Source organism: Thunnus thynnus, chromosome 2 (assembly GCF_963924715.1).
Source record: "Thunnus thynnus chromosome 2, fThuThy2.1, whole genome shotgun sequence".
NCBI lineage: Eukaryota > Metazoa > Chordata > Actinopteri > Scombriformes > Scombridae > Thunnus > Thunnus thynnus.
In genome coordinates, this window is record NC_089518.1 from 21,020,360 (window position 1) to 21,040,798 (window position 20,439).

At 38.3% G+C, this 20,439-nt stretch overlaps 6 protein-coding genes and 1 pseudogene across 7 annotated transcripts; 4 read left to right on the top strand and 3 right to left on the bottom strand.

The window, feature by feature from the left end:
- Positions 1–63: 63 nt before the first annotated feature.
- Positions 64–881, top strand: LOC137196795 (polyubiquitin-like). The gene is made up of 2 exons (XM_067609676.1): positions 64–186; positions 298–881. The coding sequence occupies exon 2, from the start codon at positions 308–310 to the stop codon at positions 770–772; it is 465 nt and encodes a 154-aa protein (XP_067465777.1). The 5' UTR covers positions 64–186; positions 298–307; the 3' UTR covers positions 773–881.
- LOC137196789 (polyubiquitin-like) lies at positions 147–4,281 on the top strand. Its single transcript, XM_067609663.1, has 3 exons — positions 147–153; positions 3,386–3,419; positions 3,521–4,281. Exon 3 carries the CDS (start codon positions 3,531–3,533, stop codon positions 3,993–3,995), a length of 465 nt encoding a protein of 154 aa, XP_067465764.1. The 5' UTR covers positions 147–153; positions 3,386–3,419; positions 3,521–3,530; the 3' UTR covers positions 3,996–4,281.
- LOC137171562 (peroxisomal membrane protein 2-like) lies at positions 986–2,300 on the bottom strand (annotated as a pseudogene).
- Positions 4,282–7,550: 3,269 nt separating the features above from the next.
- LOC137196782 (polyubiquitin-like) lies at positions 7,551–8,501 on the top strand. The gene is made up of 2 exons (XM_067609650.1): positions 7,551–7,697; positions 7,799–8,501. The coding sequence occupies exon 2, from the start codon at positions 7,809–7,811 to the stop codon at positions 8,274–8,276; it is 468 nt and encodes a 155-aa protein (XP_067465751.1). The 5' UTR covers positions 7,551–7,697; positions 7,799–7,808; the 3' UTR covers positions 8,277–8,501.
- Positions 8,502–11,339: 2,838 nt separating this feature from the next.
- On the bottom strand, positions 11,340–13,496 carry LOC137196799 (peroxisomal membrane protein 2-like). Its single transcript, XM_067609691.1, has 5 exons — positions 13,311–13,496; positions 12,740–12,862; positions 12,293–12,455; positions 11,773–11,892; positions 11,340–11,665 (listed from the first exon to the last, which is right to left on the bottom strand). Exons 1-5 carry the CDS (start codon positions 13,418–13,420, stop codon positions 11,597–11,599), a joined length of 585 nt encoding a protein of 194 aa, XP_067465792.1. The 5' UTR covers positions 13,421–13,496; the 3' UTR covers positions 11,340–11,596.
- Positions 13,497–14,982: 1,486 nt separating this feature from the next.
- unga (uracil DNA glycosylase a) lies at positions 14,983–17,791 on the bottom strand. Its single transcript, XM_067609722.1, has 7 exons — positions 17,556–17,791; positions 17,019–17,219; positions 16,840–16,935; positions 16,010–16,107; positions 15,806–15,894; positions 15,537–15,715; positions 14,983–15,443 (listed from the first exon to the last, which is right to left on the bottom strand). Exons 1-7 carry the CDS (start codon positions 17,652–17,654, stop codon positions 15,303–15,305), a joined length of 903 nt encoding a protein of 300 aa, XP_067465823.1. The 5' UTR covers positions 17,655–17,791; the 3' UTR covers positions 14,983–15,302.
- On the top strand, positions 17,120–19,869 carry alkbh2 (alkB homolog 2, alpha-ketoglutarate dependent dioxygenase). 2 transcript variants are annotated; one of them, XM_067609732.1, is made up of 4 exons: positions 17,120–17,257; positions 18,490–18,821; positions 18,902–19,100; positions 19,180–19,869. In XM_067609732.1, exons 2-4 carry the CDS (start codon positions 18,551–18,553, stop codon positions 19,487–19,489), a joined length of 780 nt encoding a protein of 259 aa, XP_067465833.1. In that variant the 5' UTR covers positions 17,120–17,257; positions 18,490–18,550; the 3' UTR covers positions 19,490–19,869. The 2 variants fall into 2 exon arrangements, with proteins under 2 accessions (XP_067465833.1, XP_067465842.1); XM_067609741.1 differs by having other exon boundaries at positions 17,211–17,462.
- The last annotated feature ends 570 nt before the right edge of the window (positions 19,870–20,439 follow it).

The following is a 20,439-nucleotide window of genomic DNA, read 5'->3' on the forward strand; positions in this document are numbered from 1 at the left end:
GAAACCGAAAGTTATCAAGGTGGAGAAGGGAAAACGAATCTTCCAGGTGACAGTGCTGATCAGCTGAAGCAGCCTATAAAACCTGCTGTAAGCTGACACCTGCGGCACATCTGCAGCTCAGCATCTGTTTACCTGTAACTGTCTGAAGACTTCAAGCTTTCCACTAACTCAACAAGTGATAACAAGGTAGGAAGCTCTCTTTATCAATGTTGTGATTAAATAAACTGTGATCATTTTTTGAAAAGAGTTTTTTTTTTTTTTTTTAGAGAGTGAACTTATTTCAAAATATACTTTCAGGCCACTTATCATGGATATAATCATCACTATGCTGGGTGGGACTTCCATGAATCTGAGGGTGAATCCAGCGGACACAGTGGGATCTCTGAAAACACTCATCCAGAGGGAACTGCAATGTGCACCTGAGAGCCAGAAGCTGACCTTTGTCAATGGAAAGAAGATAACTCTCGATGACGACTTCAGGACTATCAGCTCCTACGGTCTGTACCCTGGCTGCCAGGTGTCTCTGCTGGTGACCCAGCCCGCTCCCATCCAGGTGTTCCTCAGAAAAGACGGGGCGACAAAAACCTATGAAATTAAACCCGACGAGACTGTCAGCAACTTCAGGCGCAGGGTCGAGAGCAGAGAGAATGTCCAGAACGACCAGTTCAGACTGGTGCATGAGGGCAGAGATATGATGGGTGGTAAACTGGCAGATTACAACGTTAGACAAGATAGCATCATCGACATGACTCTGCGTCTGAGAGGGGTTTGAGGACACTTCACCTTGCTGATGTATCAGAGGGTTAATATATATTATTTAATTCTGAATGAATGAGGACCAAATAACTTGTTTATTTACTGTTCTTTTTGAAAAACAATGCTTAGCCAATCAGTAATGTATGTGGGTATGTGTGTTAAAACATGTTTTACTGTCTGTGTAGTTTTGTTTTGGCAATACAAGGAAAAAATGTTACAGTTTTAAATGGACAAAAATATTTATGATTACATTAAATGTGAACTGTTAAAAAATAAAATAAAGTCCTGAATGTGAACATGTCTCTCATTTTTTGTCTTTCTAAAGCTCTATGAGTGGATCCTGTTCAACCACAAGTAACAAAACCGACACACATTGCATATTTACAATGTACATTATTCCAATATTTAAAAATGACTATTTCAATCATATAAGTCAAAGTTTACTATAAACTGCATGTATTATTTTCTGTTATTAAAACATAGTCATGTATCCAGAATATCAAAGCAGCATATTAAAACTCATTGAACAGGTTTTGGGAGTTAATCAGAGGAGATACTATATGTGAAACTATTGTCCAGATTAGAAACAGGTATACAGTAGTACACTAAACAACCTGGTTGTATTATCTGGGTTCTCTGGTATTCATAAGTACACCAAAGACACTGTGAAGAAATCCTGGAAGGCTTCATTCCTCAGTGACGTAAGGTAGACGAACCAAAATAAGACGATCATGTTGGCAAACAGCACTCAGAACTGAAAGCAAAAACAAACACAGAAACTTACCAGAGGTGTCAGTATCTGACTCATGTGTTTGACGACAGCACACTGGTGAAATTCATACCTGAGCAGGCACAAAGTTGATATTGATGAACTGGGAGGGAGTCCAAACTTTCCAGTTCATCTTCAAAGCAGTTGAATTAGAATGAGTTTATATTTATGTTTATATTACATGTGCAATTTGTACAACATCTTTTGTCCATATAAAAATGTTTCAGGTTAAAACATTACATGAGTGGCAGTAAATCATATTTAAAGGGACACTCAAAAATCTGTTTACTAGTCATGGGAAGTACACAAGTTATAAGAGAAACCAATGGTACAAACTGGGGGCATGGCGTTTGAAAGATATGGACATTAACCAGGCAGGGAGGACATAATGGAAAATCATTTCAAGTTGCATTTTGGGAAGTGTAGGATCCAGAGTTGTTTCAGCCAGATTAATACTACAGCCTTTAAGTCCTGATATTTTTGCTGCAGCAATTTTAACTATTCTTTCTTTAAAAATCCTCCCAAACTATATAGAGGTGCTATATCAAATTACTGGAGTGCCCCTTTAATTGAGGTGATTAGGGGGCTCAGTGTCTGAGATGACCCACCTCCAGGATGTTCATAACAAAGTAGAAAAGCAGCAGAAAGCCAGGGGCAAAAAAAGCCAATCCAATAGCAGACGTTTGACTATACAGTATGGGTCTGTGCTGGGCATCCACACCTCCATCAGCTGGTAAAAGTAACAGCTCACCGGTCCTGTAATGAACAACTTGAAATAGACAACAAAGCATCATGTGCAACTGTTTGTACTGAAACTGACTGTATTATACTTCAACTACTGTGACTCCAGTTTGCTGCACTACTAGCTCAACTTGCTCCCAGTATTGAATATTTTACTTTTTTATTCAGTTTATTTACAGTATTTCATTCTTATATATTTTATATTTTTGAACTGTATAGTGTCTCTACTTTTTTATATAGTTTTTATTCTTAATTAGTCATCTATAGGCTTGCTCCAAACGACATTTCATTATACTTGTACAGTGACAATAAAGTTATCTTATCTCTTATCTTATCAAGCATTATATAAACTACCAGAAAAATAAACTTTACTTTCTAAATTTGCTGCCAGCAGCTCATGTGTAGGCGGGATGACATAATGCCTTAAAATTCATGTTAAATTTTCAAATATTTGGTTGAAAGCCTTAAGTGTGACTGCCAATAAATGATGACAACAACACAAGATGGCACATTAACAGCAGAGATTACCAAAGGTCAAACGTCAAATAAGAGGCATGTTGGTGTCAGGTGATTAGAAGTTATACATGGATGTGATGATTTTACTCATTGTTACAGTTCTTGTTGTATAAAGACAATAATTTAATACAGGGGGCAGCAAGTAGTTCTTAAAGTCCTGGTTAGAGAATAATGTCACTCGTCAGAGGACTCAGTTAGTTTATGATGACAAAGCCTGACGCCCCCTGCAGGGCCTAATACTTCAAAACATCATTTAACATGAATGCTGCATGTCCAGACATGTTCACCCAGCCTGTGTCAGATCATTTTATACAGTCTATGGTCACATCTCTTCTTGTGTATATTGTCAACAACTCTGATGAACACAAGTGAGGCATTATAAGGTTTGCTTGAGGCAAAGTTTCATAGTAATGATCAAAACATTGCATCACTCCAGCAGAGTCATGTTTGGAGAATAGAAACCGAAAGTAAATAAAAGAAGGAGAAACGAATCTTAAACAACGGTGACGTCACTGCTGAGGGAGCCTATAAAACCTGCTGTGAGCTGAAACGTGCAGCACATCTACAGCTGAGCATCTGTTTACGTGCACCGTCTGAAGACTTAAAGTTTTTCACCGACTCGAGAAGTGATCACAAGGTAAGAAGCTCGCTTTATTAATGTTGTGATTAAATAAACTGAAATAACTCTTTGAACACAGTTGTATAGAGAGTGAACTTATTTTAAAAATCTATTTTCAGGCCACTTATCATGGATATAAGAATAATTATGCTGAACGGGACTTCCCTGAGCCTGAGCGTGCATCCGGACTCTACGGTGGGATCTCTGAAAACACTCATCCAGCAGAAACTGGGATTTGCACTTGAGAGCCAGAAGCTGACCTTCGTCAACGGGCAGATGACGACTCTCAGCGACGACTCCAAGACTATCCGCTCCTACGGTCTGCACTCTGGCTGCCAGGTGTCTCTGCTGGTGACCCAGCCGGCTCCCATCCAGGTGTTCCTCAGAAAAGACGGGGCGACAAAAACCTATGAAATTAAACCCGACGAGACTGTCAGCAACTTCAGGCGCAGGGTCGAGAGCAGAGAGAAGGTCCAGAACGCCCAGTTCAGACTGGTGCATGAGGGCAGAGATATGATGGATGGTAAACTGGCAGACTACAACGTCAGACAACATAGCACCATCGACATGACTCTGCGTCTGAGAGGGGGCTGAGGACACTTCACTTTGCTGATGTATGAGAGGGTTAATATATATTATTTAATTCTGAGTGAATGAGGACCAAATAACTTGTTTATTTACTGTTATTGTTACTTTTGAAAAAACAATGCTTAGTCGATCAATAAGATGTATGTGTTAAAAAACATGTTTTACTGTCTGTGTAGTTTTGTTTTGGCAATACAAGGAGCATTTTTTACCGTTTTAAATGGACAATAACAACATGGTTTGATTATGTTAACTGAGAACTGTTAAAAAAAATAAATAAATCCCCAAATGTGAACACATCTCTTTACATTTCCTGTGTCTTGATAAAGCTACATGATTGAAGCTGCATCCTGTTCACAACCACAAGATGTAACAAAACTGGCATACATTGCATTTTTAAAATTTACATTATTCCAATATTTACAAGTGACTATCTCAATCATATCATTGAAAGTTTACTATAAACTGCATTTATTATTTTCTTTTATTAAGGATGCATCTCAAGAATATCAAAGCAGCATATTAAAACTCATTGAACAGGTTTTAGGAGTTAATCAGAGGAGATACTGTATGTGAAACTATTGTCCAGATTAGAAACAGGTATACAGTAGTACACTAAACAACCTGGTTGTATTATCTGGGTTCTCTGGTATTCATAAGTACACCAAAGACACTGTAAAGAAATCCCGAAAGGCTTCATGCCTCACTGATGCAAGGTAGACGAACCAAAATAAGACGACCATGTTGTCAAACAGCACTCAGAACAGACAAACACACACCTAAACTACAGACAAATGAAAATTACAAGTGGTTTCATTAAAGCTTTCAGGTTAAAATATTACATAAGTGGCAGTAAATCTTTTTTAAAGGGACACTCCATCAATTTTACATCAAATTCAGCCTACTAGTCATGGTGAGTGCACTGTTTATAACTGAAAACTAGTGGTACAGACTGATGAAATGGGCATTTACTAGGCAGGGAGGGTCTAATGGAAGATGATATTAAGTTGCATTGTGGGAAGTGTAGGATCCAGAGTTGTTTCAGCCTGATTCATATTATGGGCTTAAAGTCCTGATATTTCTTCTGCAGCAATTTTGACTATTCTCTCTTTAAAAATCTCACCCACATGGGCATCCACACCTCCATCAGCTGGTAAAAGTAACAGCTCACTGGTCCAGTAATGAACAACCTGAAATAGACAACAAGCTATAATATAAACCACCAAAAAAACCCCAAACTTTAGTTTCTAAATTTGCTGCCAGCAGCTCATGTGTAGGCAGGAGGACCTAATGCCTTAAAATTCATATTAAATTTTATATATTTAGTTGAAAGCCTTAAGTACCAATAAATGATGACAACAACACAAAATGGCTTATTAACGGCAGAGATTACAAAAGGTCAAAGGTCAAATAAGAGGCATGTCAGTCTCACCAGCCACAGTTTTGTTTGCAAAGGTAAGGTAAATAGATCCTTATCTCTTATTTATGTTCTTACCACAGGAAATATTCAAATATCTAAGAGAGAGGAGAACACTGCCTTGCTAAAACAAACAGAAGATCCTGAAGTTTGTTCTTGATATTTATGACTAATCTTACATTTTGAGAGTTGATATGACCTCCAAGAACTACAGTATGTGTCAGATCTGTCAGCTGAAGCCCAGATTGTCACTTTCCTGCTTATGTGCAGCTCAAAAGAACTGGAGAAAAGTTTTGTCAAGTAAATGTTTTACATATTCAAAGGAGAATAAAAAGCTGCTGGTTATGTATTTAAAATTTGATTTTCAGTTTCATTTGACAGCTGAGTTTAAAATCTCTCTGTAGTTTCAGTCTTGATTTTTTAAAAATGGTGAGTGAGTAGTTGTGTCGTGAATATTCAGAGCGATGCAAGAAACTTGTTTTGATTTAAATTGTAATCTACATGTGTCCAATTTTCATTCTAGTAATGTTCGACTGTAATAAATAAAATATTTTCTGTCTCTTTCTGTTTTGTTTCCCTCACAAACATTTCAAAAATCATACAAGTGGCTAAAAATAGACTGTGACGTGTTTATCAGTCAGTTTGTCTGATGATCAGTCAGAACTGGACAATCCTGATTTATGCTCACATAATCAATCCGTCCAAAGGTCTCCTACAAATATGCCATTGCTTATAAACCAAACAGCTGTTTCTGCTCACGAGCTCACTTTGGGTGAAGGTAGGTTTCAAAGACAGTAAAAAGGTTCTTTAAGTCCTGGTTAGAGAATGATGTCACTCGTCAGAGGACTCAGTTAGTTTATGATGACACAGCCTGACGCCCCCTGCAGGGCCTAATAGTTCAAAACAACATTTAACATGAATTCTGCGTGTTCAGACATGTTCACCCAGCCTGTGTTACATCATTTTATACAGTCTATGGTCACATCTCTTCTTGTGTATATTGTCAACAACAAAGTTTTGTCAAGTAAATGTTTTACACATTCAAGGGAGAATAAAAAGCTGCTGGTTGTGTATTTAAATTTTGTTTTTCAGTTACATCTGACGGCTGAGTTTAAAATCTCTCTGTAGTTTCAGTCTTGAGTTTAAGAAAATGGTGAGTGAGTAGTTGTGTCGTGAATATTCAGAGCAATGCAGGAGCCTTGTTTTGATTTAAATTATAATCTATATGTGTCCTATTTTCATTCTAGTAATGTTCAACTGTAATAAATTAAATCTTTTCTGTCTCTTTCTGTTTTGTTTCCATCACAAACATTTCTAAAATCATATAAGTGACTAAAAATAGACTGTGACGTGTTTATTAGTCACAATTCATCTGATGATATACGCTTACATAATCAATCCATCCAAAGGTCTCCTACAAATATGCCATTGCTTATAAACCAAACAGTTGTTTCTGTTCTGCCTCACCTCTGTTTACTTTGGGTGAAGGTTGGTTTCAAAGACAGTAAAAAGGTGCATTAAGTTTGGGTAAGAGAGTGATGTCACCTGTCAGAGGGCCCATTTAGTTTATGATGACACAGCCTGACATTTAGTTTATTGTCATTTTCTTGTGTATTTGCATACACAAAAAAACAAAATGCCGTCCCTCCAAGCCCACAGCAGTGCAACAACAGACAGGCTAAAGATATACTGTATATCTAAAAAAAAAAAAAAAAAAAAAAAATCCCTTTAAAAAATGATAAAAATATATAAATCCAAAGAGAAAAAAACAAAACAAAAACCAAAAAAAGAAGAAAGAAAGAAAGAGCAGTTAGCCGCACAGTGCATTAAAATGCACTTACAGAGAAAAGTACATTTCTCATTTCTCAGCTCTTGCATGTCAACGAGTGACCAGCACTGATGTGGGACTTATATAATTCATTTTGCTGTCGCTAACCGTAAACATGAATACTGCGTGTCCATAGATATGCTCATCAAACCTGTATCACATCTCCTCATATTGTCAACAACTCTGATGAACACAAGTGAGGTATTATAAGGTTTGCTTGAGGCAAAGTTGCATAGTAATGATCAAAACATTGCAACCATTCCGGCAGAGTCATGTTTGGAGAATAGAAACAGAAAGTAAATAAAAGAAGGGAAAACGAATCTTAAACAACGGTGACGTCACTGCTGAGGCAGCCTATAAAACCTGCTGTGAGCTGAACGCTGCAGCACATCTACAGCTGAGCATCTGTTTATTTGCACCGTCTGAAGACTTAAAGTTTTTCACCGACTCGAGAAGCGATCACAAGGTAGGAAGCTCGCTTTATTAATGTTGTGATTAAATAAACTGAAATAACTCTTTGAACACAGTTGTATAGAGAGTGAACTTATTTTAAAAATCTATTTTCAGGCCACTTATCATGGATATAAGAATAACTATGCTGAACGGGACTTCCCTGAACCTGAACGTGCATCCGGACTCTACGGTGGGATCTCTGAAAACACTCATCCATCAGAAACTGGAATTTGCACCTGAGAGCCAGAAGCTGACCTTCGTCAACGGGCAGACAATAATTCTCAGCGACGACTCCAAGACCATCCGCTCCTACGGTCTGCACTCTGGCTGCCAGGTGTCTCTGCTGGTGACCGAGCCCGCTACCATCCAGGTGTTCCTCAGAAACGAAAAGGGGAAGGTGAGCACCTATGACATCAAACCCGACGAGACTGTGAAGAACTTCAAGCTCAAGGTCGAGAGTAGAGAGGGGGTTGCGGCGGACCAGCAGAGGCTCATTCACCAAGGAAGAGAGATGTCGACCGGGAGGCTGGCGGACTACAACGTCAGAGAACATAGTACCATCGACATGACTCTGCGTCTGAGAGGAGGCTGAGGACACTTTCACTCTGCCGGTATCAGAAGATTAATATAGATTCTTATATTTAATATAAATGACGAGCAAATATTTAAAATTAACTATTTTTTTATTGTTTTTTCAAAAATTCTATACATTCCTCAATGTGTCTCATTCCTGCTTCTGTTTTGGCTTCATAATTTATGTTATTTTTTTGTATTAATCATGTTAACTGCTTAAATAAAGTCATCTCTGTAAAATTCACTGGTGTCTTTCTATTTATTGTACACAGTATTGGAAAGTAGCTGAGTGTAGCAAAAACTCTTGAGTGTAGCTAAAGTTTGTTAAATTGACATTAGTGTTGTTTCTGCTTTACATTACAGTAATGTTAATGTAGCTGATAGTTTGGATAACTTGACTGCTGATGTATTCCTACTGTGTGTCGTTTGTCCACAATTACTGTAATTAATACCATACAAGTGACAGTTCTGCTTCATGCTCTGTAAGACTTTTAAACGGAAGAACTTTTTATATTTCCAGAGTGAGTGAGGGAATCAGGAGAGAGGAGACAGAAGTGAGGAAGAGTTGCAGGATGTGATGGTGTTGAAAGAAAAACTAGTAGAAAGTAAAGAAAGATGAATTTCTGTTCTGTATATATATTTAAAAGCACAATCTGTTTGTCCAAGTCAAAGATCAAGATTAAAATCTGCTATAAATGGACTTACGGATATTTTATTACAGACACTAACACTACGCAACAACTCTAATAACATGATGTTTTCTCAAGCTGTTATATGGTTGTTGACCTCAGTATCTGTTGTAAACACAGCACTAAAACTGACAGATAGTTTCAGTTATTAGGAAACATAAAATGCTGATTTATCTTTAAGTCAAACTGTTGTCTTGATTTGGCTTTAAGTTTGAGCAAATTAATTCCCCATGAGTCAGTTTTGATATTTTGTTATATTACAAACATTGATCTGTATTAAGGACCAGAGAGACAGTGTGAGAATCAAGATTTACTTTTAAGATAGAGACTGATTAGTCCATCTATCGTCCATGAGGCTATATTGTTAATATTTAAATATATTTATATTTATTTACCTAACAGACTTCACAAAGTGCTTCGCAATTCAAGATCAAATGAAAAGATCATTAACAGAGAAGTAATGGCTTCAAAAAAATTCATAAATTGAATCATTCACATGTTGGCACTGTTTGGATGCTTTAAACTGTTTGTTTGTCTGAATTCTGCATTTGCAAACAAAATGAAAAAAGTAAATATTTGTCATTTTTACCCAGACAAGTGACTTTTGTGCCTAGACAAGTGAAAGGTTAAATGTACTTGTCTGAAGGACAAGTGCCTCAAGAAGTTAATGTCAAACCTTAGATAACCCTTAGATAACCCTTTAGATTTATCTGGTGACCCTTTGGAGGGGCCCGACCCCTATGTTGGGAACCACTGGACTAAACTAGCTAACTGTATATAAAGTAGTTCAAACTAGCTCCACCTCCAGCAGCTACAACAGTAACATGCTGTTCTAACACTGATGCTTCAGTATTAATAATCTAATGATGTCATATATAATAATATATCAGTCAGAGGAACCAAACCACTACTTTAACTGCAATACTTTAACTACATGTTGCTGCTAATGTTTATGTACTTTATGTAGGATCTCATGCAGGACTTTTACTTGTAGTGGAGTATTTTTACGTTGCTGTATTGGTACTTCTAGGATAGCATGCTAGGATCTGAATACTTCTTCCATCAATGAATGATAGTGAGGATGATGAAGATGCCACCAGCATTTAATCTTCAGTCACTATTAATGTTTTAAGCATCTTCACTGATCTGTGTGTAAATTGTACACACAATGACCAAAGTGACATTTCTCAGGTAGACTGTTGACACATAGTGTCAAAGGGAAGGAATGTGAGCCAAAAATATATAAGGTTATTGATTAATCTTGTTTAATTTTTTTCACAAGTTCAAGTAAGTAACCTGAATGAAACTCAAGTACAATTTACTCCTGTGTGAGACAATGAATCTTCTTAGTTTCAAGGTAATCCCCATCTTATCTCTGATGTATGAGTAAGGAGTAACCGGTGACGTCAGGGAATCTCTAATCAAAGGGCATAAATTGATACAACTGCCAACCCAGAGTTGGGAGAATTGAAAGCGAGTCTTGTTGTGTAGAGCTGTGCGTTTCCTTCTTCCCTTGAGGCTTCAATAAAATGAGACTGTTTGTGGCACACGGGGATCTAGACTGAAGAGTCTTTATCTTTCCACGACAGTACTCCCTCCCTCAGTCACTCTCTTTTCTTCTGGATCTGCACTGAGCCGCAGGCGGAGATAAACTGAAATGACTTTTTAAGGGTCAAATTTAAACCTGCATCATTAACAGCAGCTGCTCTGTTTTTTTCACCTCTTGACTATGAAGTAAAAGTTTGGACTTCTTATCCACTGTACAACTCTGTGACCAGGAGCAGGACCAGATGTTGAACCGCCGCCCTGTGCAGATGATACCAGCCGCGCTCATCCACCAGACTGAAGGCTGCTGGGAAATCACAGAGCTCCTGCAGCACCAACAAGTCACCCACAGAGACAGTTTCTGTAAAGAGTTTTTCTCAAAATGTTGTTGGAATCTGCACCTGTTGTGAATGACTGATGTCTGTCTGTCACCCCGAATTAAGACCACATATGTCATGTTATATGTAATAATATATCAGTTACAGGGACCAGACCACTACCTTTACATTAATACTTTAACTACATTTTGCTGTTAATGCATTTGTACTTTTACTTAAATAAGATGTTTCATGTAGGATTTTTACTTTTAATGGAGTATTTTTGCATTTCTGTATTGGTACTTTTACTTAAGTAGAGGATCTGAGTACTGATCCACCACTGTACGTACCTTCCTCCACCCTCTTGTTGGATGTGTGTCCTGTTTATTGCCAGACTACAAACCACTAGAAGACTTTAGTATTGAATATACTGTATACATTTTACATTATTCCAACATTTAAAAGAGTCTCAGTAAAATAATTCAAGGTTCACTGTTACACCAGATTTTGACAGTGTTCTGTAAAAAAAAGTTAATTATAAACTACATTTATTCAGTTCTGTTATTAAAACAGTCATGTATCCAAAATATCAAAGCAGCATATTAAAACTTAGTGAACAGGTTTGTTTGACGTTAATCAAGAGGAGCTACCGTATGTGAAAATTATTGTCCAGATTAGGAACAGTTTATAGTATCTCAGTTCTCCGGCATTCACAAGCCAGAGAGATGAACACAGTGAAGAAGACTTTTCCTCCAGATTCGTTTCCCGTGAAGAAATCTTGGGAGGCTTCATTTCCTCACCGATGCAAGGTAGGCGTACCAGAATAAGGCGATCATGTTGGCAAACAGCACACGGAACTGAAAGCAAAAACAGACAAAGAAACACATGCAGACAAAAGAAGATTACAAGAGGTGTGAGTATCTGACTCATGTGTTTGATGACAGCATGCCGGTGAAATTCATACCTGAACAGGCACAAAGTTGATATTGATGAACTGGAAGGGAGTCCAAACTTTCCAGTTCATCTTCAAAGCAGTCCAGTAACTTCTTCTCATCTTCTTTTCAAAGTCTTCCCACCCTTTAGCCTGAGAATAGATTAGAATGACTTTATATTTATGTTAACATTACATGTGCAATTTTGTACAACATCTTTTGTCAATATAAAAATGTTTCAGGTTAAAACATTACATGAGTGGCACTAAATCATATTTAAAGGGACACTCAAAAATCTGTTTACTAGTCATGGGATGTACACAAGTTATAACAGAAAACAAGTGTTACAAACTGGGATAGAGTTTGAAAGATATGGACATTAACTAGACAGGGAGGACATAATGGAAAATGATTTCAAGTTCAGCAATTTGACTATTCCTTCTTTAAAAATCTCTCCAAACTTTACAGAGGTGTAATACCAAATTGTGACTTTTGACTTGAGTGCCCCTTTAATTGAGGTGATTTGGAGGCTAAGTGTCTGAGATGACCCACCTCCAGGATGTTCATAACAAAGTAGAAAAGCAGCAAAAAGCCAGGGGCAAAAAAAAGCCGATCCAATAGCAGACGTTTGACTATACAGTATGGGTCTGTGCTGGGCATCCACACCTCCATCAGCTGGTAAAAGTAATGGCTCACCGGTCCTGTAATTATTAACCTAAAATAGACAACAAGGTGTAACATAAACCACCAAAAAAGAAAACATGACTTTTTGAATGTGCGGCAAACAGCTCATGTGTAGGCGGGAGGTCAGTTTTAAGATACACAGATTATAACAGGGAACACATGTTCTCTCTTTGCTATCAATGAAGTAATTATGTTGCACCACAGTTGATATGTTTTACAGTTACCGGAACACACTATTATATTCATGTTGTAATTGTAGATGTGCCATTAAAAAAGAACATAAATCGTCAGTTTTCTTTCTGTATAGAGTCTCACCCATAAATGGCATAGCGTGCCGCTCCAGCTGCATCAATCTCACTGGCCAAGCCTCCATTTCTGGCCTTTTTTCTTGCCTCTACAATCTGAGACAGAAGATTTCCTAAAGCCGAGAGGATGCCACTGAAAATATCAAGGACACACAAACACAACTGTATCATGCAACAGGTAGATTCATTTTATGGTTCTCTGCTAAAATAAAAACATAGTGTCATTTATAATAACTATTTAATGTGTCAGGGTCATTTAATAGGGGAGGTTCTGCAGGCAGATGCTGATTGGCTAAAGCCAAACAGCTGAGACAAGAGGCCAGTGTGTGGTCAGTGCAAACAAAGTGATCAAAGAAACACTTTGAAGTCAACGAGCAAGAACTATCCACAAATAACCACATGGCATTAAAAAATACGGCAAACAGTGACTTAATTGAATTAGCTGCAATTGTTTGGCTTTTTCAGTAATTGAAAAATCTTGTCTATTAACTGTCAAACTAAGGAAACACGACAGTAGCAAATAAAGCACCAGGCTGCAGAGCATCAACAGACCAAACGAAGGCAGTGACAAAGCTACAGACCTCGTTACAGACTTGGTAAGAATTGGATATTTCTTCAGGAGAAGCAGATACTGCTGCAGTAACCGGAAATGAAAAGGCGCGTCAAGAACTGGTAAACTCGCAACAGGCATTGTTACTTCTTTAACAGCACAAACATCACTGATACAAAAACAGATGAGGGTCGAAGTTGAATAGGAACTCTGCCAGGCTTCCGCTGACGTCACTGCGTCCGTGGTGGAGCCACGCCCTGACGTCGACGTCAAGACCAAAGCCAGCCAATCATGGACATTTGCTCATTGAACGTTAATTAATTTATCTTTTATCTATCTATTCTGGTATGAAATGCTGACATGTCGAGTAGTAATGTAAGTGATAAAATGCACAATGAATGTAGGAGAGGGAAACACACCAGCCAATACAAAACTGTCAAATCAATGTCAAATCAATCAAATGTCGCAGTTTGCTAGTGTTTGTGTTTTTATTTATTTATTTAATTATTTTTGCCACCACATGGGTCATCTGTATGATTCGTTGGTAGGGTCTCAACATATATAAATGATTTACGGTACAATGTTTAGGTATGTATTGAAATCTAATTGGATCTCAATACATTGACTCTTGTAGTGTAAAGATATTTTATTTTTATTTATATATTTATACTTTTAAAAAATCGTTTGCATATCGTTATTGTAGCCTTGCTGTTGTTTCAATCTGTTTCTATTTATTGAGGACTCAATGTTCCTACTAGAAATTGTATCATAGGGTCTAAATAAGTTTTTAATTATGGCCGAGAGGAAACTGATTTGCAGAGTAGACAGAGAAACATGAAAATAAGTGTCAGCTACTAAACACCTAAAAACCCTATAATTAAGGGTCTCTATATACACCCACAAATGTGTCTTATCAGCCAGAATAACACCTGTGCAGGTGTGCAGGGTCCTTTACTGCTTATTTCTATTTACTTGCTTTTATTCAGCGGGCCTATACATAGATGTATCAACTTCATCACATTAGGTAAAACATGCTGGTTTTCATTAACACTGAACATTACTTGCAACATGCAACGCAGATACTTATATCTGTTGTACCAAGTTGGTACTGGAAACACTGAATTCAGCAAGCAGTCTATTTCTAGATCTATGATATAATAGATATATCATATCTATATATAATAAGTATATCAGCTTGATCAGCAACTGTGAGACAGACCTGAAAGTGTCATCACATACCAAAAAGTGTATTTGTTTTTGGCTTGTTAATGAATGCATAGCACATTGACTTCTAATAACACCATAGACCTGGCAGAAATGGCAAACATATCAACTTGTCATTGCACAAAAAGCACAGGTGAAACTAATTAAAACATTAATCACCACCTCACTTGATTTAGATGTGGCAGTGAGGCAACATGTTCAATAACAGGTCACTTAATGGAATGCAAACAATATTAATGTTACTAATCACACAAGTTTATGTTTTTATCCCTCTACTTCCACAGCACCTTAAGTACCTTTTCTATTAACTTCTTTATTGTTGTTTCGTTTACTCACAAAAACTGCAAAAAGCCCTGAGATTCTGCTGTGAAACATTGACAGCACCTACTGTATTATTTGTGTCTGAGAAAGTGAGCTTTTATTAGATCAGACTGCACTGAGCAAACTTTATAAGTATTGAGACATTAAACTACAACATCCACTTTTTAGAACCACTTTAATGTAGCCAACGTTTCAGTAAAAAAGGTTTTAAAAAAAGTTCTAAAAAGAAAAAAAAGCCAACAGTGTACACAAACATATTTACAATGTTGAAACTGACAAGAAATGCAGATGATACTAATATATATCCTAACAGTTTGAGGAAAAGCCTTTCAAGAACATTCAACGTAAAGCACAAACTCTTCTATAAAGAAAACTCTGTGCATATTGTTGCTGAAACAGGAAACTGGGAAAAGCTTATTAGTAGGTTTTGGTCTGTAGTTAATCAACATACGTTAGAAAAGCTGACATTCATGACAACTTAAAGTGCCTTCCAGTTCACAGGAGACTTTCCAGATTTCTTCAGCAGCTCATTGGCCTTTGAGAAATGCCTGCACCCAAAGAACCCACGATGAGCAGACAAGGGAGAAGGATGCACAGCCTGCAGGACGTGGTGGCGTTTCTACAAACCGAGAGCACAGAAACTTAGATTCATTAAAAACATAAAAAGAATTGGTTCAAAGTGTTTGTTTTTCTTAAAACTGTGTAAACTCACCCTATCAATTGCAGCTCCTTTCTTCTGAGCATATGATCCCCACAGCATGAAGACGAGGCCTTCACGGCTGTTGCTGAGCCATTGCACCACAGCGTCAGTGAAGGTCTCCCAGCCTTTGTCTTTGTGGGAGTTGGCCTGGTGCGCTCGGACCGTCAGCACAGCGTTGAGCAATAACACACCTGATGAACAAGGTCACAGATGAAGATGGCAGATTTGTTGATGCCCGACAGCTCTTTTGTGTTTCACACAGACGGCTTTTGAAAAAGTACCTTGTTTGGCCCATCCGGTTAGGTCTCCGTGTCCAGGGTGCTGAAAACCTTCGATGTCCGAGACCAGTTCTTTGTACATGTTCTCCAAACTGGAAACCAGGAAGTGATAAGTATATAAAACACAGATTAATCAGTACTGCCTGATTTGGAATTTAGAAGAAGACTAGTCCAGAGTTAAGCAGCTTGCCGTCACGTTAGGTTTACCTTGGTGGAGGAGGTACTGGTCTTTTAACACTGAAGCACAATCCATGTGCTTGCTTAGGACCGTGATACGGATCCTGGCCAAGAATCACCACTTTGACCTGCAGATGGAGACAGAAAAGGATATTACTGTGAGGCAACTGTGACAATTACAGCTGAGACAATTAACCAATTAGTTGTCTAACTGAAAATGATCAGCCTTTTTTATTGGTAATCAAAAATTAATTTTCCGAGATAAAATGCCAAACTTACTCTGGTTACAGCTTCTCAATAATGAGAATGTGCTGCTTTTCTCATGTAATAGTAAACGAACTATCTTTAGATTTAAGTGTTGGTCGGAGAAAACAAGACGTCACCTTGAGTTGCAGAAAGTTGTGATGGAAAATTCTCACAATTTTCTGACATTTTAAGGGCCAGTTAATCAAGAAAATAATCTGCAGATTAATCAATAATGAAAATAAGTGATGTAATTGCAGTCCTAGTGCCAATTAATGATAATATAATGGAAAGTTCTTAATAGTCTGAACTGTCATCTTTAGACTGAAGGTAGAAACCTTGTAGCTGATATTTTTCCAGTTTACTGAAACTTTTAAATTAAATCCTTTAACTCTTGCCAGAGAGTGTAGGATTGTCTGTTTAGTGCATGAGTTTGTCAGGATGAAGGGTTTTGAGGCAACAGTGAGAAAAGAATCAGATTCAGTGGTTATAATTTGTCAAATCTTGCAGATCTAATACAGCTGCTTGCGGCCATTTTTGCCTTTAGATGATAAAACTGTAATTATACAGCTGACCAGAATATTTTACAGTTTGAAGTCAATGTTGTTGAAACTCACATCTTTGACGTCACACATCTGTGTCCAAGTGAAGACATGTTCTTCAGGTGGGTACACTGTGTGGCTTTTCCTCTCGCCAGAAACAAAACTCATCAGCTGTGGGAAAGATGTCAAGTCGTTAAACAATTCAAAACAAACAGGAGCGACACCATGTGCAGTGTGACGACTCGTCCTCTCACCTGTTTGAAATACGGCTTTCCAAACTCAGCGGACAGTCCTCTCCTCCAGCTCTCCCCGAACCCAGTAGGCGTCTGAGCGGAAGCGAGTTTCTCAAGCGCGGCTTTCTTGTTACGGGCGATCCTGTCCAGCTGCTCCGGGGACAGAGGAGCGGAAGACGGCCTGGACAGCTCTGGCTCCGCCGCCGAGGACTTCGGCTTCTTCTGCAAAATTTTAGTGTATTGAGCAACATACACAACAGGTAAGAAGCGAGCAACCGGATAAACTGGTTTCAGAAATCGTCGACAGTGCAGTACAAACATTGCCATGTTGTGGTAGCTGTGCACAGCACTTTTTTACAACAATCAAGAACACCGTGGTGGCTGTGAACGCAGCTTGGATTACGCTGACTGTGTCGCGGGAAATGACCGAAACCTCAGCGTTTTAAATTCTCTTACAAGCACACTGTGAGTTGTATTTAAGTATATACAACCATGTGTCTTAACTAGCTGGACATGTGACTAATATTAGCTGAAACTGTCTTAAAGAAATGAGCTCACCGAGTCTTTGGCATCATTCTCCGTTTCATTTAAATCCGCAGAAATCCTCTTTTTCGAGACAGGCGAAAAAAACGAGTTAATAGTTTTCTGTCCAATCATTTTGTTGAAAAACACCTTGGCGATATCAGCGTCCGTTCACTAATTAAGTTCACTAAGTTGCTAATGCGAGAGCAGAGCAGCGGTGGGCTCCTCTGAACACCAAAACTCACCGATATTAAACTATTTCGCGCCGAAACAAAGTGACGAAAGCAAGTTATGATAATGAGCTGAGAGCCGTTCAAGACACTCTGCATCTAGGTGTTTTCTACACTGCAGCACCTAGCATTCATCTGGAAGACATTTTATTGTAGAAATAAGACATTTTTTCAAAACTGTATGATGTTTTATTGTCATGGTCTTTGTTGTTTACACCGCTTTGTTGAATTAAAACTAGTTGTAAACTACTTTGCTAACCAATTAATCATTTTTCAAGCCAAAAATGCCTAAAATATGTTGGTGCCAGATTTTCAAACGTGAGAATATGTTGCTTTCCTTTGTCTAATATGATAGTAAAATGATTAATTTTTGCATTTTGAACTGTTGGTTGTACAGAAGAAGCAGTTTTAATGTGCCACTTTGGGCTCAGGGAATATGTCGCCTGTGTGCATTTTCAATATTCTCTAACATGTTATAGACTAAATGATTAATCAACGAAATAAGAAAATATTCAGCACATTAACTGAAAATCAAATAACTGTAGCAACCCATTGACCAAACTCTAATAAGTCTTTAGATCAAAACAGCTAAACAGAACATATTTCAACTTTGAAAATTGAAATATTAGGAGAAATATAATAAACCAGTCCACTTAAATCAGACAACATTTAAGAATATTTTTTTCCATTTATGTAAATATCCAAATCTATGTTGATGTTTGTTTCTCTTTTGTATCCAGGTCTAAAAATCCCCAAAATTAAACTCCTCAGAGTGGCGCAGACAACAGGTTACTTTCTGCAATGGAAACATTTGTGAATAAACGATCTTGCGCTGATGATGCCCCAACAAGAAGTCCAAGAAAGAAGATTAAACTGAAGAGAGATGAGAGGATGAAGCAGGATGAGGATGCTGAGGAAGATGAGGATGCAGTTTCAGCAGAGTTCTCTAATCCTGTTCCCTGGCAAAAAATAGAGGCAGAGGGGCTGGACTGTGACTACGCTTTGCTCTTCTCTAAGAAGGAAGCAGACTGCCTTTTTAAACTGCTGGAAGAGGAAGTGGTGTACGCAACAGGTACAAGTCCTTTACTTTTCTGTAAAGTTATGACCAGCAGCAGCAGTGTAGTTGAGTGATCCTGGCTATTTTTGTTCCAGGAGAAGAAGCGAAGGTCCAGGTGTTTGGAAAGGTGTACAATATACCGAGGAAGCAGGCATCATATGGAGATGAAGGTCTAAACTACACTTATTCTGGGGTGACACGTTTAGCCTGCCCGTGGACTCCAACCTTGGAATACATTCGGGATGCTGTCATAAAAACAACAGGACAGACATTCAACTTTGTCTTGATCAACAGGTGAGAAATGGCTGAATTTAAGCTGCGGAGTTCAGTTTGACGTTAGACTCCCTGCTGAAAGTCTTCTTCTCTCCACCAGGTACAAAGATGGGCAGGATCACATGGGTGAGCATCGTGATGACGAGAAGGAGCTGGACCCCCTCTGTCCCATCGCCTCCGTTTCTCTCGGGGCGGCACGAGACTTCATCTTCCGGCACAGGGATGCTCGGGGGAAACAGAGCCGCCGACAGATCGAACCTGTGAAGCTGGAGCTCGCTCCTGGAAGCCTGCTCCTCATGAACCCACCAACCAACACTTTCTGGTATCACAGCCTTCCTGTTCGCAAGAAGGTCCTCCTGCCTCGCATCAACCTCACCTTCAGACGCATCCTACTGAAGAGCAAGAAATGAGCGAGCATAGCCAGGTGGAGATTATAAACCAGGCCAATGGAGCCAAGAAACTTTTTACCATGTTGGCCCCAATTTAAGCTGAATGGAAGACTTTACTGGTCAAAGGTCTCTGGTCAGATGGACAAACATATAAAATGTTTGTTAATGTAGAAAACCCAGACTGAGTGACTAAATGACAGCACAAGGTGAAATAAGTAAGGACAGTAAACTGGGACACTGGAGAAAAAGCACATTTTACAGTGAATCAGTGGTTTAAAATGCCCAAAAAGTTCTGACTAACTCAAGGTTAAAGGTCCACTTCAAGTAAACTTTCATCAGATAAAGTTTTGTGTGGCAATTTGTGTGAATTCTGAAGAAAGAATAAAATAAAATGAATTTAAGGTATGCCTGGACTTCATTGGCTGAAGACCATGAAGGCTACTTTTGGCTGTATGTGTTGCTCTGGAATGAGCTATTTATGTACCATGATGGAGTCATTGCAAATTTACCACATGGTGGAAGGAAAAACTGTGTGCTGTTCCAAAGAAGACTCACAGATGTATAAAAAATGACAAGATTTATTTTTCTTCAAAAATTATGATCAGTAGATCATCTTTTTGGCTGTAATGTTTGTCACCCTTCACTTTGGATGGATTAAAGGTGTAGTGGAAAAGGCCAACAATGACACTAAACCCGAGGGTGTGACTAAAGACAATTTACTCTTTTATATTATGTATTTTACTTGTTATTCTGGAAAAAATGCTGCTTTAACTCAGAGAAATTATGTTGTTTACTGGAAAAGTGAAAGACTTTGATCAGAAGACATTTACATCACTGAACAAGAAGGTGCTGTGATACAAATCTTGCAATTCATCATCAATATACCGAAATCAATGATTTGCAAAATGCTAGATATACCAGCACCAAGTATCACTGTTATTATTACATGTGTGGATCATGAGTTGACAGGA

Bases quoted from the DNA above. Each gene is read 5' to 3' on its own strand.
- LOC137196795 (XM_067609676.1), top strand. From the start codon at position 308: ATGGATATAATCATCACTATGCTGGGTGGGACTTCCATGAATCTGAGG.
- LOC137196789 (XM_067609663.1), top strand. From the start codon at position 3,531: ATGGATATAAGAATAATTATGCTGAACGGGACTTCCCTGAGCCTGAGC.
- LOC137196782 (XM_067609650.1), top strand. From the start codon at position 7,809: ATGGATATAAGAATAACTATGCTGAACGGGACTTCCCTGAACCTGAAC.
- LOC137196799 (XM_067609691.1), bottom strand. From the start codon at position 13,420: ATGCCTGTTGCGAGTTTACCAGTTCTTGACGCGCCTTTTCATTTCCGG. The intron at 11,893-12,292 runs GTGGGTCATCTC...ATCTATTCTCAG, and splicing joins TTGTTATGAACATCCTGGAG to GCTAAAGGGTGGGAAGACTT. The intron at 11,666-11,772 runs GTATGAATTTCA...TTTTGCTTTCAG, and splicing joins TCAACTTTGTGCCTGTTCAG to TTCCGTGTGCTGTTTGCCAA.
- unga (XM_067609722.1), bottom strand. From the start codon at position 17,654: ATGATTGGACAGAAAACTATTAACTCGTTTTTTTCGCCTGTCTCGAAA. The intron at 17,220-17,555 runs GTGAGCTCATTT...AAAATTTTGCAG, and splicing joins AGAATGATGCCAAAGACTCG to AAGAAGCCGAAGTCCTCGGC. The intron at 15,716-15,805 runs GTACTTTTTCAA...CTTGTTCATCAG, and splicing joins AACCGGATGGGCCAAACAAG to GTGTGTTATTGCTCAACGCT.
- alkbh2 (XM_067609732.1), top strand. From the start codon at position 18,551: ATGGAAACATTTGTGAATAAACGATCTTGCGCTGATGATGCCCCAACA. The intron at 18,822-18,901 runs GTACAAGTCCTT...TTTTTGTTCCAG, and splicing joins GGAAGTGGTGTACGCAACAG to GAGAAGAAGCGAAGGTCCAG. The intron at 19,101-19,179 runs GTGAGAAATGGC...TCTCTCCACCAG, and splicing joins AACTTTGTCTTGATCAACAG to GTACAAAGATGGGCAGGATC.